The sequence below is a fragment of the Nelumbo lutea genome, chromosome 1, assembly GCF_056320005.1.
Source record: "Nelumbo lutea isolate HS-2025 chromosome 1, American lotus-T2T, whole genome shotgun sequence".
In the NCBI taxonomy this organism is placed as follows: Eukaryota; Viridiplantae; Streptophyta; class Magnoliopsida; order Proteales; family Nelumbonaceae; genus Nelumbo; species Nelumbo lutea.
Window position 1 is genome coordinate 39773742 of NC_142684.1, and position 12674 is coordinate 39786415.

A 12674-nucleotide genomic window follows, 5' to 3' on the forward strand; every position below is an offset into this window, starting at 1 on the left:
GCCACCAGTCTCTTGAGGAGCGACATGTCTCCTCTTAGTTCATCCACTTGAGTCTGGATGTCGGAAGGAGAGGCCATGGCTACTTTCATGGCCATCCATTCAGCTTTCATCTCATCCACCTGGTCTTGGATGTCGGATCGAGATGAGCTCCCTTCTTGTCGAGATTTCGTTCCAAGGACTTCCTTGAGGGTTCTATTCAGGACGTCTTGGACCTCATTCATAATGCCATTTAAACGGGCTTCTAGCTCCATCATGGAGCTCTCAATTGTTTCCACATTCAAGTGGATTTCTTCCACACGGTCACGCGTCTCCCCAACAGTCACTTCACAACGAAGGATGCGTGTGTCGAAGGCAACAAGCGTATCAACTGACTTGTCAGGCTTGCTTGTCTTGGATGTGTGACCCTTTGGGGCCTTCTCCACAGCGGCTTCATCGCCTAGAGACTCATCAGTCTCCCTTGCATGGGCAAGGCCATGCCTAATCTCGTCAATGAGTTCCTTGTTGTGCTTCATTGCGCCACCACTAGTGTTGCTATGCAAGGGTCACGAGCGTTGAGGAGCAACCTGCTCTGATACCAACTGTCACGGGGGTTAATCAACGAGACCCCGTGCGGCGCTCAAGGGGGTCGAGAAAGCCTACGAAAGCAAGCAACAACACACACCAGGCAACAAAAATGCACACAGATTAGACAAAAGGTAACTTGTATTGCATTAATCAATGGTAAGCACAAGCACACAGTACAGTGTCGAGGGGATCTCGTGCTTAACCTTTACATGCTCATGAACTCACTCGACTACCTACCTCCCCTCAAAGAGTACGTTAAGCTTTTGGGGGAGTGAGAGTAAGAAACATCAAAAGAATGAAAATTCATACTATGTATTTACAATAACGCCATTGGCGCTCCCCCCTTACAAAATACATGTGTAGCCCACCCATGACACACATGCTGACACCTTGAAGGCACGCGGTTGGCACTCTAATGGCTCATGCGTAGCCCATTCATTCATGTGTGGTTACGATATTATGTGGGTAGATGTGGACAGAGTTTGTGTGGACAAGTTTGAACTCAATTTCATTCCCAAGGGAAAGAAAGGGAATAGCCATCGCCTCAAATGGAGGAATGTCATTCCACCCAAAATAGAAATGAGATTTCAACTCCATGCAACCAAACAGTTGGAATCAGAATAACCAATTCCGATTCCATATCCTTATTCCCGCGAACCAAACCGAGTTTGAATTATTTTCTCAAGTGGACGTCCAAATTGATTACGTACATAACTGTTATCTGAAAGTTTTTAAGACACTTGCGTCCTAATGAAATATCCAACAGCCCCATCCTCCCACCCGTTAAAAGGTGTCGAGTTTTATAATTAAATAACGAAAATACCCTCACCCTGCAAACAGGCAAGAGACATTATCTATAGGGATGATCATTGGCCGGTCCAGGCTTTGTGCTTATGATATGGGCCATAGTTTAGGCCTGGGCCCGACTTGGCTTGGGGTTTCAGACCTAAAACATAAGCCCAAGCTTAGGTGTATGCGGGCCCAGGGCAGGCCGAGCCTGATTTCGAGCTTATGTCACTCATTTATAAAACATTATATATCTATATATTAAATGACATAACATGCATATAAATTTATTTTATATATTATATAATATAAAATATTACATATAATATAAATTATACATGTCATGTTATAACATTTATATATATAATATATAATATAATATAAAAAAACATGTATAATATAAAAAAACATGTATACATATTCATACATTATACACAAAATGTATAAGTTTAAATATATGCGGACTGGGTCAAGCCCAAGCTTGGCTTGAAGTATTAAGCCCAAATTCGGCCCAAAAATTTACAGGCCTGATGTGGGCCCGGGGTCGGGCCTAAATACAAAATCCAGAATTTCCGAATCGGGCCTGATGTGGGCCCGGGGTTAGGCCCGCGTGCAGTGAAATTTTATTTTCATGGATAGGAGTGTAAATGAAAAAAATGTAAATTCTTGTTTAATTTTGTTCTGGGTTTTGTTTAAATTATTGGGTAAAATATTGGGAAATTTCTATGTATTTTGGGTTGGTGCTACTTTGGTCTCCAAACTTTAAAGCGTGATAATTCAGTACCTAAACTTTCAAAACTTGTCAATCCAGTACCTGCCATTAAGTGGCATTTGAAAATACACAAATGCCTCTCAAGTGTCATTTAATTTCTTTATTGACCGTTCAAATGTTGACAAAAAATGAATAATCCTAAACCTTCTATTCAAGAAAGTTGAGGTCACCTCTTAGTGAACACTCTCATGATCCCAATTTTCTTGAATAGAAGAACTAAATATGAAATTTAAATTATTTAGAATTATGATGTGGAATGGGGGCACTTTTGTAACTTTTGTGTCTCCCTTATCAATCAAACAACGAAAGGGAGGTGACTATCAATTTATTGATAAGTACAAGGGAGGTTTTTGTTTTAGCCAAAACATAGTGGAGGTTTTTACCCTAATTTATTTCATTGTACTGCAATTAATCAAAATAAGCTAAAATTTAAAATAAAAATTTATTTGCATTGCAACTAAAGACAGCCTATATTTTTTTTACAACAATTCCTAAATTACCCTTTATTTTACAACGGTGAGAAGAAATTGCCCACATACCTGTAAAAACCTGATAACACTAATGGTTGATACTATCTTGAACAATTGGTTTGGGATACAGCAAAAGGGGGAGAAGAAATGTCGTCGAGTGCCACAGAGGACAGATATACTGGGATCCCAATCCAATCCACTGATTTCACTGTAATTCATTCATCATGCTAGACCATGTTTTTCTCGGATACCATGAAGAGAGAGAACCAGATATACTAGGAGAGCATATCAGAAGACCTCTTTATAGAAGATATACAGGGGCAGAATGCTTGACGAAGTTCAGAAATAGCACACGTAACCATTGGAATCACGACATAGCTATGAGCCTTTTCACGTGGAGCGATGGTAAGGAATAACGTACTTCAGGTGGAACTTGACGTCTGTAGAGTCATTTTCCGGCGAAGAGATAAGCATAGCGAGTCAAAATTTATAAGAAGAAAACAAAGTGGGATTTAATGAAATTATCAGCATAATTGGCATCCCCCATTCATTTGTTAAATCCGTTGGCTTCTTCAAAGGATAAACCACTTTCTTTAGCTAACGGGCTCCAACCATTTTTCTCCATTGATGACCATGAGCCTCTCTACCAAAGTTTAGTGAGAGAGTCTAGTTAGAGGACTCCCGATGAAGTATTTATAAAGGAAAACGAAATAAAAAGCATCTCCAAATGATATTAGAGAAATTGTCATTCCTTTTTTTTTTAGGGAAAATCTATGATGCGAAAAGGATATGATGTAGAAAGAGTTTTGATTAAACAAAACCCATCCATGAATTTTGATAAATAACATTTTATCCATTTATGATTTCAGTTTATTGGTGGTTATTTTTCACATATCATATCTTTTCCATATCATTGTTGAACCCTTTTTTTAATCTTACTGATGAATTGATTTTTGTTGATGTATCGATTTTTTGGCTAAGTACAACGTCATTTGGTCTGCTTCCAAGTGGCCGATGACTCAGGCCGAAGTGAACTTTGGCTGTCGAGCTGAGTTGAGCTGGGCAGGCTAGGTGGCGAGCTGACTATAGTGCCGAGCTTCCTATGAGGTGCTGAGCTGACCAGGTGCTGAGCTACCTGTGAGGTGTCGAGCTGCCTATAAGGTGCTGGGATGACCAGGTGCCGAGCTGCCTATGAGGTGCCGGGCTGACCAGGTGCCCAGTTGCCTGTGAGGTGCTGGGCTAACCAAGTGCCTAGTTGCCTGTGAGGTGCCGAACTGACCAGGTGTCGAGCTGCCTGGTGGCAAGTTGAATTGATGAGCTTTGTTGCTCTTTAGAGACCTGCGAGGAACCAATGTCAAAGGACCCAGGGTGACTAACCCGGCAAGGCCGCTCCGATGCTTAAGTCAGTACTCTCATAGTAGACTGCAAGCTAAAAATCACAAAGTCTGAGAGCTAGAACTTGCTTACTTGCCTCCATCTTTGCTTCTGTGGTTGGTGCATTTATATAGGCATTGTTTGGCGTGGGCTTCACGCATCATATCTGAGATTTCTGCGAGGTCGTCTAAGTGGGTCGAGATTCTTGGAGGTAACCGCCATGCACGTTGACCACCCTCCAAATCGTTTGACACGTGGGCCAACTTCCAAGGATCGTAGGAGTGTTTGGATATGCATGCCGAATTCATCAACGAGCACGTCTTGCAAGTCGCCAGGTCGGCGCATGTGCCAGGCTGCCAGGTCGCGCCTATGCCAGGCGGCCTGGCGACCTGGCACAGGCACCGACCTTACTTGCCTCCATCTTTGCTTCTGTGGTTGGTGCATTTATATAGGCATTGTTTGGCGTGGGCTTCACGCATCATATCTGAGATTTCTGCGAGGTCGTCTAAGTGGGTCGAGATTCTTGGAGGTAACCGCCATGCACGTTGACCACCCTCCAAATCGTTTGACACGTGGGCCAACTTCCAAGGATCGTAGGAGTGTTTGGATATGCATGCCGAATTCATCAACGAGCACGTCTTGCAAGTCGCCAGGTCGGCGCATGTGCCAGGCTGCCAGGTCGGTGCCTGTGCCAGGTCGCCAGGCCGCCAAGTCGATGCCTGTGCCAAGCTTTCAACTCACGCCAAGGCCAGGCCGCCAGGCCGTGCCTGGGCTGCCAAGTGGGACACCATCAACTTGGCTAAGGCAAATTGTTGCCAAAGTGATTCCGGATATCACCTATTTGTTCTAAGGTGCCATGTATCACAATATCATTGGAGGGCCATCCGCCCTCATCACTTACAAAATACACTTTCTCTAAACCTTAATGTGCATTGATGTTATCATTTTATATGTATTCTATGTATAACCTTCAAACCTTGTTCAAGTATCAGACACTATCACTAAACACTTATTGATCTTCATGATTTATATGCAAAAGCTTTACTTGGGCGACAGAGGGTTGAGTGCCATGACAGCTCGATCGATCTCAACTCAGTTTAATGTGAGTGGCGTAGTATAATCAAGTTCTGATGTATTAATCCCATTTAGGAAGTTCACTACCGAAGCTGCACAGATAGAACACCGAGAGATCCGAACCAGAGCAGAGGGCAACTGCTTGGTGCTTCTGGGGTCCGTTGTGTTTTCGAACGTCATATCCCGAACAATGAACCCATTGTTGGTGATACCTGAAGATGGAAGAAACTTTAAGCCATTGTCGTGTTTTTAACTTTAACCTGTATACCACAGATGGAAGACATTTCTTTAGGCAAAATCATTTTCAAAGCATGGAGCACAGTTCAAGCAGTACAAACAGTTTCCATGGGGGGACCCAGAATCAAACACAGAGGAAAGGAGAGATCCTACTAACCGTCAAGTTACTCCTGCATTGTTTTCAAAGTTAAATAAGATTTCGTAATTAATAAATTTATTATTAATGGTTGGTACAGTAAAGGAATGCTCTGTAAGATGGAACGGATATTAAAGGTTTAATTTGATCGGATGTTCTGATGAATATTTTGGTATCTTAATGCATTTCATTATTTAACTTAGCGGTTAGGGGTTTTTATCTAACGACCAAAGTAGGGATAAAAAATCATTACGCCCATATCAACCGACATGTATCATATCAGGCGTATCATATCAGGCCCTTCCTGATACGCCCTTGTAGGGGTTGTATCGGGTCAGGGCCTGGTTCAGAGGGTAGTCGGGACTTAAACTGGTCCCTCTGAACTAAAATCGAAACAAAAGGAAAAAAAACTGGAAGTTAAAAAAAAAAAAGGGCCGATATTGATCGATACACCCTATCAGCGTATCGGCCAGTATCGATACTTTAAACTTGGACCAAATTTCAGAGGAATTTTTATTGTAAAATAAAGTACAGAGAGGCTTTTGTCACTAACCCTATAGTCTTTATCGTAAAATAAAGTTCTAATAAATATTTTGGTATTTTAATGCATTTCATTATCTAACTTAACGATTAAGGGGTTTTTATCTAACGAGCAAAGTAAATAAAGTACAGGGAGGTTTTTATCACTAACCTTATCATACAAGGAGATCTTCATCATTTACCCAAAAATAAGAATTATAAGGAATAGAAAAGTGAATAATATGCGGCCACAGCAGTAAAAAGTTTGGGTATTTGTGGAAGTAGAATAAAGCATCAGAGTTTACTGCACGAGTCTCTCAGAGCTTTGTCTCTCTGTCTCCTCCTTTCCATTTCTGTTGACTAAATTAAAAACCAAGCAGATATAAAGCACGCATAAAATACAGCAGCACAGAGGTAGTAGATCATAGGAGGAAGAAGTAGAGTCAGAGAGACCGGAGAGCGAGCGGAGTTACAGAGAGATTATCCGCCATGGTCGCTTCGAAGCTTAGAAGAGCCGCCAGAAAAATCCGACTTCCGTGTAGTTCCTTTTCAAGGACACATTCTAAAGACGATCCCGTCGCCTCTACTAATGTAGGTTTTCTTTTCCCTAAGTTTTCCTTTCTTTCTTCGACTATCTATTCTCTATTCGGTGTTTTCGTCTTTTGTTTTTGTTGTTCCGACAAATGTTCATTGGTCTTAACAATTACATTCCGAACATATCATTCCTCATATTTGTTCTGAATTTCAGTTTAAAAGTTTCCTTTTTCTTTTATGGAAAATCTTTTTTAACACAATGTCATTCTGAATTTCATGTGTTCATATATTTTCTCATATTTATTCTGAACTTTAATTTTTAACCAATTTTCCTAGTTAAAAAAAAAAATTCTTTCTATTTTGTGGAAATTTTTGCATAATGCAATAACCATCTGAAGTCCAAACAAAAATCCTCAAGTTGTTTTCCATTTCAAAAGAAACCAAAAAAAAGTCCCCTCCCCCCCCCCCCCTCTTGGCTTAAAAACAAGTAGCATTTGCAGCATTTTCTTTTCCTTGCGGCTTGCGCTGTAATTTTGTCCACTTCCCAATTCGAAATCAGACAACTGATTATACTTTCTCGAAATTTCAGTTTCTCTGTTTCCAATTTTCCATTGCTTTCTATTGTTTTTCTTGATGTTTTTTCCTCTTGCTTTTCTTCATTAAGTTCGAAATAATGTTTTTTTTTTCCTCCCAGATCTCAAACGCAACAACCTATGCGAGACGAGAGAATGTTCCAGAAATCGCGGAGGACGCAGAATCCGGCGGCCTGGCTAATAAGGTACTTGAACATTTATTTTGTTCATCGAAAAATCAGATTAAGAAATTTTCTTTTGTAGTTGTTTTAATTTTTCCTAAATGCAAGATGAAAATTAAGTATTTAAATGCTGTGGAATTCGCTCCTTTTTCCTTTCCATCACTCTTCTTTTATTTTATTATTATCGTTTTTTTTATTGAAATATTCTTCTTTTATTGGAAAGGGAATATCTTGTATTACATCATCAGGCGGATATTGCTGCTTATAATTTGTAGCATTCTATCGTCGTTTAGTCGTTCTGCCTTGAGAACTCTCAATTAGAACATCTATCGGGTAACCCACATATTGAAACGGTCTTGATTTTAGAAACCCACAAGAATTTGTTATTCCAAGGATGCACAAATTCCCCATGATTGTACTGGAATCCGCAACGCAGCCCTCCGATCGTTTCTCCGAAATTCTTCTTTTTTATTTTTTTTCAACACCTGAATGAAATTCTTATCCCTTTTTTTCCATGCAAGAAAAAATCTTCTTCCTTCATCTGTCTACATATCCTTGTCTAAAATGCATACAAAGTACAAATAACTCTTTTGTTTAAAAACCTTCCGATCATCCAATATAAAATAACAAATTATTACAAAATAAATCCCTATTCATTCTTATTTTACATAGAGGGTTGATCCTATTTACCACCATTTTATGTTTTATGTTGTGTTTCTCTTTATATTTTTGCACAATTAACAATTTGAAGATTTTACACTTTCAAATTCGGGATTTTAGACTGAACCCATTCAAATTTTAACAAACGCTTGTAACCCGAATTTGCCTTGTTTCCAAGCTTGGAAAGTGTGAGCACACGGAACAAGCAATCAATAAATATTCTCTCACAATGGTCTCTAAAATTTGCTTTGAATCATTTCAAGTAAGGTTCAAAATATAGCCCGATAAGCCAGTAGGGATGTATCGGACTATATTGGGCCTCATTCCCTTACTTTTCTAATTTTTTTTAAACATGATTCAGAGGGATCTGTTTAAGGCATGTCTACTTGAACCAGATTAAATTCTAAAATTTCCCAACTTTTGCGAGCGTTTGTTTGAAACGTAAAAAAATAATGATTATCAGAGCAAAAATATATTTTATGACATTTTTATACTCTGAAAATGGAGTATTATTGTACTTATTTTTTTGATACAATTTTGTGTTCTTCATATAATTAACTTTTTGACCAAAGTTAATGCATTGGAGTATAAAATAGTTGAAAACGATGAACTAACACTTTTGCACGATTTCAAACAAACAAGTTGAATACAAAGATGATTTAAAATGTGAATCGTATTTATATTCATCAACCAAAAATTATTTACATTTGCATTGCAACCAAATATAGCTTGATTTCAATTATAGAGCGAGAGGGGGGAGGTAATTTATGAGATAGGTGTCAAAATATATGTATTGCTTGCTTTCTCAGTGCGTTAATCGAGTGTGTTTACCTGATCTGGACTCGTCTGTTTTATCTCTATAATAACTAAGATTAGTAGTAGTTATCAAGTTAATGGACACCAATAACACTTTCTCTCCTCACCTGGCAGAACTTGTGTGCAATATGTCTGGAGCCTCTAAGTTACAGAACGGGCAACAGCAGCCCTGGCGAAGCTATTATATTCACAGCCCAGTGCTCGCATGCTTTCCACTTTACCTGCATCTCTTCCAACGTCCGACATGGCAACGTGACCTGCCCCATTTGCCGAGCTCACTGGACCCAGTTACCTCGCAATCTCAACCCTCCATGCTCCCATCCTTGCAACCAGACCGACCCCATCCTTCGCATCCTTGATGATTCCATCGCTACTTTCCGAGTTCACAGACGCTACTCTCTCCGCTCCGCCCGCTACGATGATGACGACCCCGTTGAGCCAGACCACACTCCCAACCACCCACGGTTCCACCTGAGTTTAATCCCTGTTCCCCTCACTCGACCTAGCCTTTCCCCATGCAGACCACCCTTGCAAATAACAGGAATCACATCACATCAACATCATCCACGTGGGCTGTCAGCGTTACAACCACAGTTCACGGGCACCTCGTCTTTGCCATCCCCACGTACTACTTCCCAATCTTCTCCAAACGGGCAGAAACCGTATCCCTGCTCCAACAAAGCAGCGTATCTCTCCGTAAGACTGGCATACCAGCAACCAACTGACCTGGTTTTAGTGGCCAGCCCCAATGGGCCCCACCTGAGGCTTCTTAAGCAATCCATGGCATCAGCGGTTTTCTCTCTTCGCTCTGTCGACCGATTGGCTATTGTCACCTACTCATCCGCAGCGGCTCGTGCCTTCCCTTTTAGGCGCATGACATCTCAAGGGAAGCGAACAGCACTTCAAGTCATTGATCGTCTATTTTACATGGGGGAGGCAGATCCAACCGAAGGACTCAAGAAAGGGATAAAGATACTGGACGATCGTGCTCACAGAAATCCCCGATCGTGCATCCTGCAGTTATCTGATAGTCCAACAAGATCTTACCTCGGCCATGGCATGGAAATCCCCATTCCAATACATTGTTTTCATGTGGGGTTTGCTTTTGGCACTTCCAATGGATTTGTTATGCATGAATTTGAAGAGTTCTTAGCAAGGTTGCTAGGGGGCGTGATCAGAGAAACCCAATTGAAGATTGGGGAGGATGGTGGAGTGGTAAGGTTGGGAGAACTGCGGGGAGGAGAAGAGAGGAGAATCCCATTGGACTTAGGTAACTGCGAATTTGTTTGTGTGGGATATAGCTACATCGAGGGTGGGCCTGAAGAATGTATAAGAACAGGCGAAATGGTGGTAAGCATTGGGGATAAGAGGCAGAGTAATGGACAAGATGGAGGGAGAGATCTTAATATGCATGGAAGAACTAGCAGTGTTGAGAGTTGGGATTACCATGATCCTTGCATGGCCAGAAGATGGGCTAAACATTTACATGGATATAGGCTTTGACTTATTTTGTACAAGATCAATACACGGATATAAAGCATTTTGAAGGGTATGTTGGAGTTTCTTACTACCCTGGCCGGCTAATGCTCAAAGAGTATATATAAAGCACTAGTTAAAGATGTACCATGATTCTGTCTAAATACTCCAAACTGTAGTTGGAGATATCTAAAGATTCAAACTCCATGCATGTGTGAACAGTTCAAATCTATCACTTCTGTAGTATTTGTGGTTATAGATTGGGAAAAATCAGCAAATTGCATGGAAAGAGGGGTTCCGTGATTCCATGGATGTTTTGTACTTTGTTCTCAGTGTGAGATATGTAATGGTTTGTGTTATATAATTTATTACAAAGACCAGGGTACAAATGAAAGAAAGAAAGTCATAATTGCTCAGAGGATCAAAAATGTCAATGAAAATAATGCAAGAGTTCAATCAGAATGATGTGCATTATGACATTTAATGTAAATGAATAAACTACATATTTGATTCATTTATTATGGTGTATTTCTGTGTAATACCCTTAAACTAGACATATATGAGACTCGAGTTAGTTTAGAATCTTTATAGTCGTTAGATAGATCTGGGGAGATTTATCCTACCAAGACTGACAATGTGTCTCCAATTTGGTTGGGGTGGCCTATCTCAGTTGCCAATGTGAAACCTGAGGTACATGCAGTGTGAATTTTCTTGAACCCTGAACTAAGCCAAAATTCCAATATTGCTCTAGACCTCGGAGATAGATGAGCAAAACTGAAACGTTACACCTAACTCCTATCGATTATGATACTATACTAAGTGTCAGATTGAACTATTTTTTATGTGTCAATCAGATAGATCCTTAGAGGGGGTCAAAACATGGGTATGTTGGACAGTCTGAGAATTCATCTGAATGGGTGATCATAGTGACAGGATCAGCCCCTTTGTCAGACAAAGAGAATGATCGGGGATGCACTCTCTCTAATGGAAACCTAAACTGCTGACAGTTGTTTTCAACCGTTAAAATTTGTTTTTGCAATATATATATATATATATATATATATATATATATATATATATATATATATTATGATTTCAAAATATTTGCAAAAGGTTTTAATTCCCGGGATCCATGTGAGTAGAGAGTGCAGCACTATACCTTATAGCCGAGGGAGAGGTCCTCTCTTGTCGGGTAGTGTTTGATCATTATGGGTTGAGAGATTAAGTATAACACCATTGAGAGTAATCATGCATCTGCCCAGTCCTTGGGTTTTTATAAACTGGCTTGATCCAATGACCATTTAGTGTAAATGTTGGGCCCATTAAGAGCCCATAGTAATGGATTAAGGGGTTCACTGTCTCTATAGTGAATTCGGTCAGGCCTTGTAACAGAGGTTAGACTGAACCCATGTACCTGATGTGTAGATCAATGTTTAGGTCTCACGCCATACAAGAATAGCCAACTGGGCAGCAGATTAAGAGGTTAAGTGAGCACATAGACTTAATGGGCCTAAAGCCCAACTCAAAATGACTTAATAAGATTAATTAAATAAGGGGAGTTCTGGGATTTTAATAAGCAGATAGGATAAGAGATTATCCCTATCCACTCAAAGAGTCCAGCAACATAGACTTAATGGGCCTAAAGCCCAACTCAAAGTGGCTTAATAAGATTAATTAAATAAGGGGAGTTCTGGGATTTGGATAAGCAGATAGGATAAGAGATTATCCCTATCCACTCAAAAAGTCCAGCAACAAATGAATAACCCAATTTTATGATGCATTTCCTCATTACTAAATGACTCATCTTCATGTTAATGATGAAAAACCTTTAGAGAGTTCATCATATGAATCTCCCTATCACATGCACTCATATTTCCATGGAGGGAACGAAATATTACGCCCATGTTTAATTTAGGTCAAACCAAAGTGGCTCTCACTAACTTTTATAAGCCAGATTTAGATGGGCCCTAAACGGCTAGGGTTCCGCACGGTTCCTCTTGGGGAGGAATATGGTGTGAGGCTTACCACGAAGGGAGATCATCCAATGATCTTAAGGACACCATGGCAATGATGTGCATTCGACCATGGTGTACATAAGAGCCACTTATCGAATCAACATAGGCCAAGTACTTATGGCCCATGAACGTTGCACATCACACATCCATACATAACATGCATGAAATTCATAATTGATCCAATCAATTAAATAACTGTAAAACCCATAATTAAAGCTCATATATTTTCATAATACTATTGATTAATATTTTCTAGGTATATGGGTTGAACTACAAACAACAGTTCGACCCATAGAGCTTTTATGCTGAATTGGGCTAAAATAATTTTAACATATTAAAATTGGGTTTTACAGATGTGGGCCGAATTGCATCTTGCAATTAACCATCAACTCCTAGACCCATATGTGAAATTTTATGGTTGAGAATAGCCCTCATCGAACCACAAATTCGGTCCAACCAGTTTGGTCCAATCTAGTTCGACTGGGTC

General features: G+C 40.1%; 1 protein-coding gene across 1 annotated transcript; it reads left to right on the forward strand.

The window, feature by feature from the left end:
- The first annotated feature begins 6185 nt into the window (after nt 1–6185).
- On the forward strand, nt 6186–10690 carry LOC148874354 (putative E3 ubiquitin-protein ligase EDA40). Its single transcript, XM_088983946.1, has 3 exons — nt 6186–6523; nt 7161–7244; nt 8811–10690. The coding sequence occupies exons 1-3, from the start codon at nt 6422–6424 to the stop codon at nt 10197–10199; spliced, it is 1575 nt and encodes a 524-aa protein (XP_088840072.1). The 5' UTR covers nt 6186–6421; the 3' UTR covers nt 10200–10690.
- Nucleotides 10691–12674: the final 1984 nt, after the last annotated feature.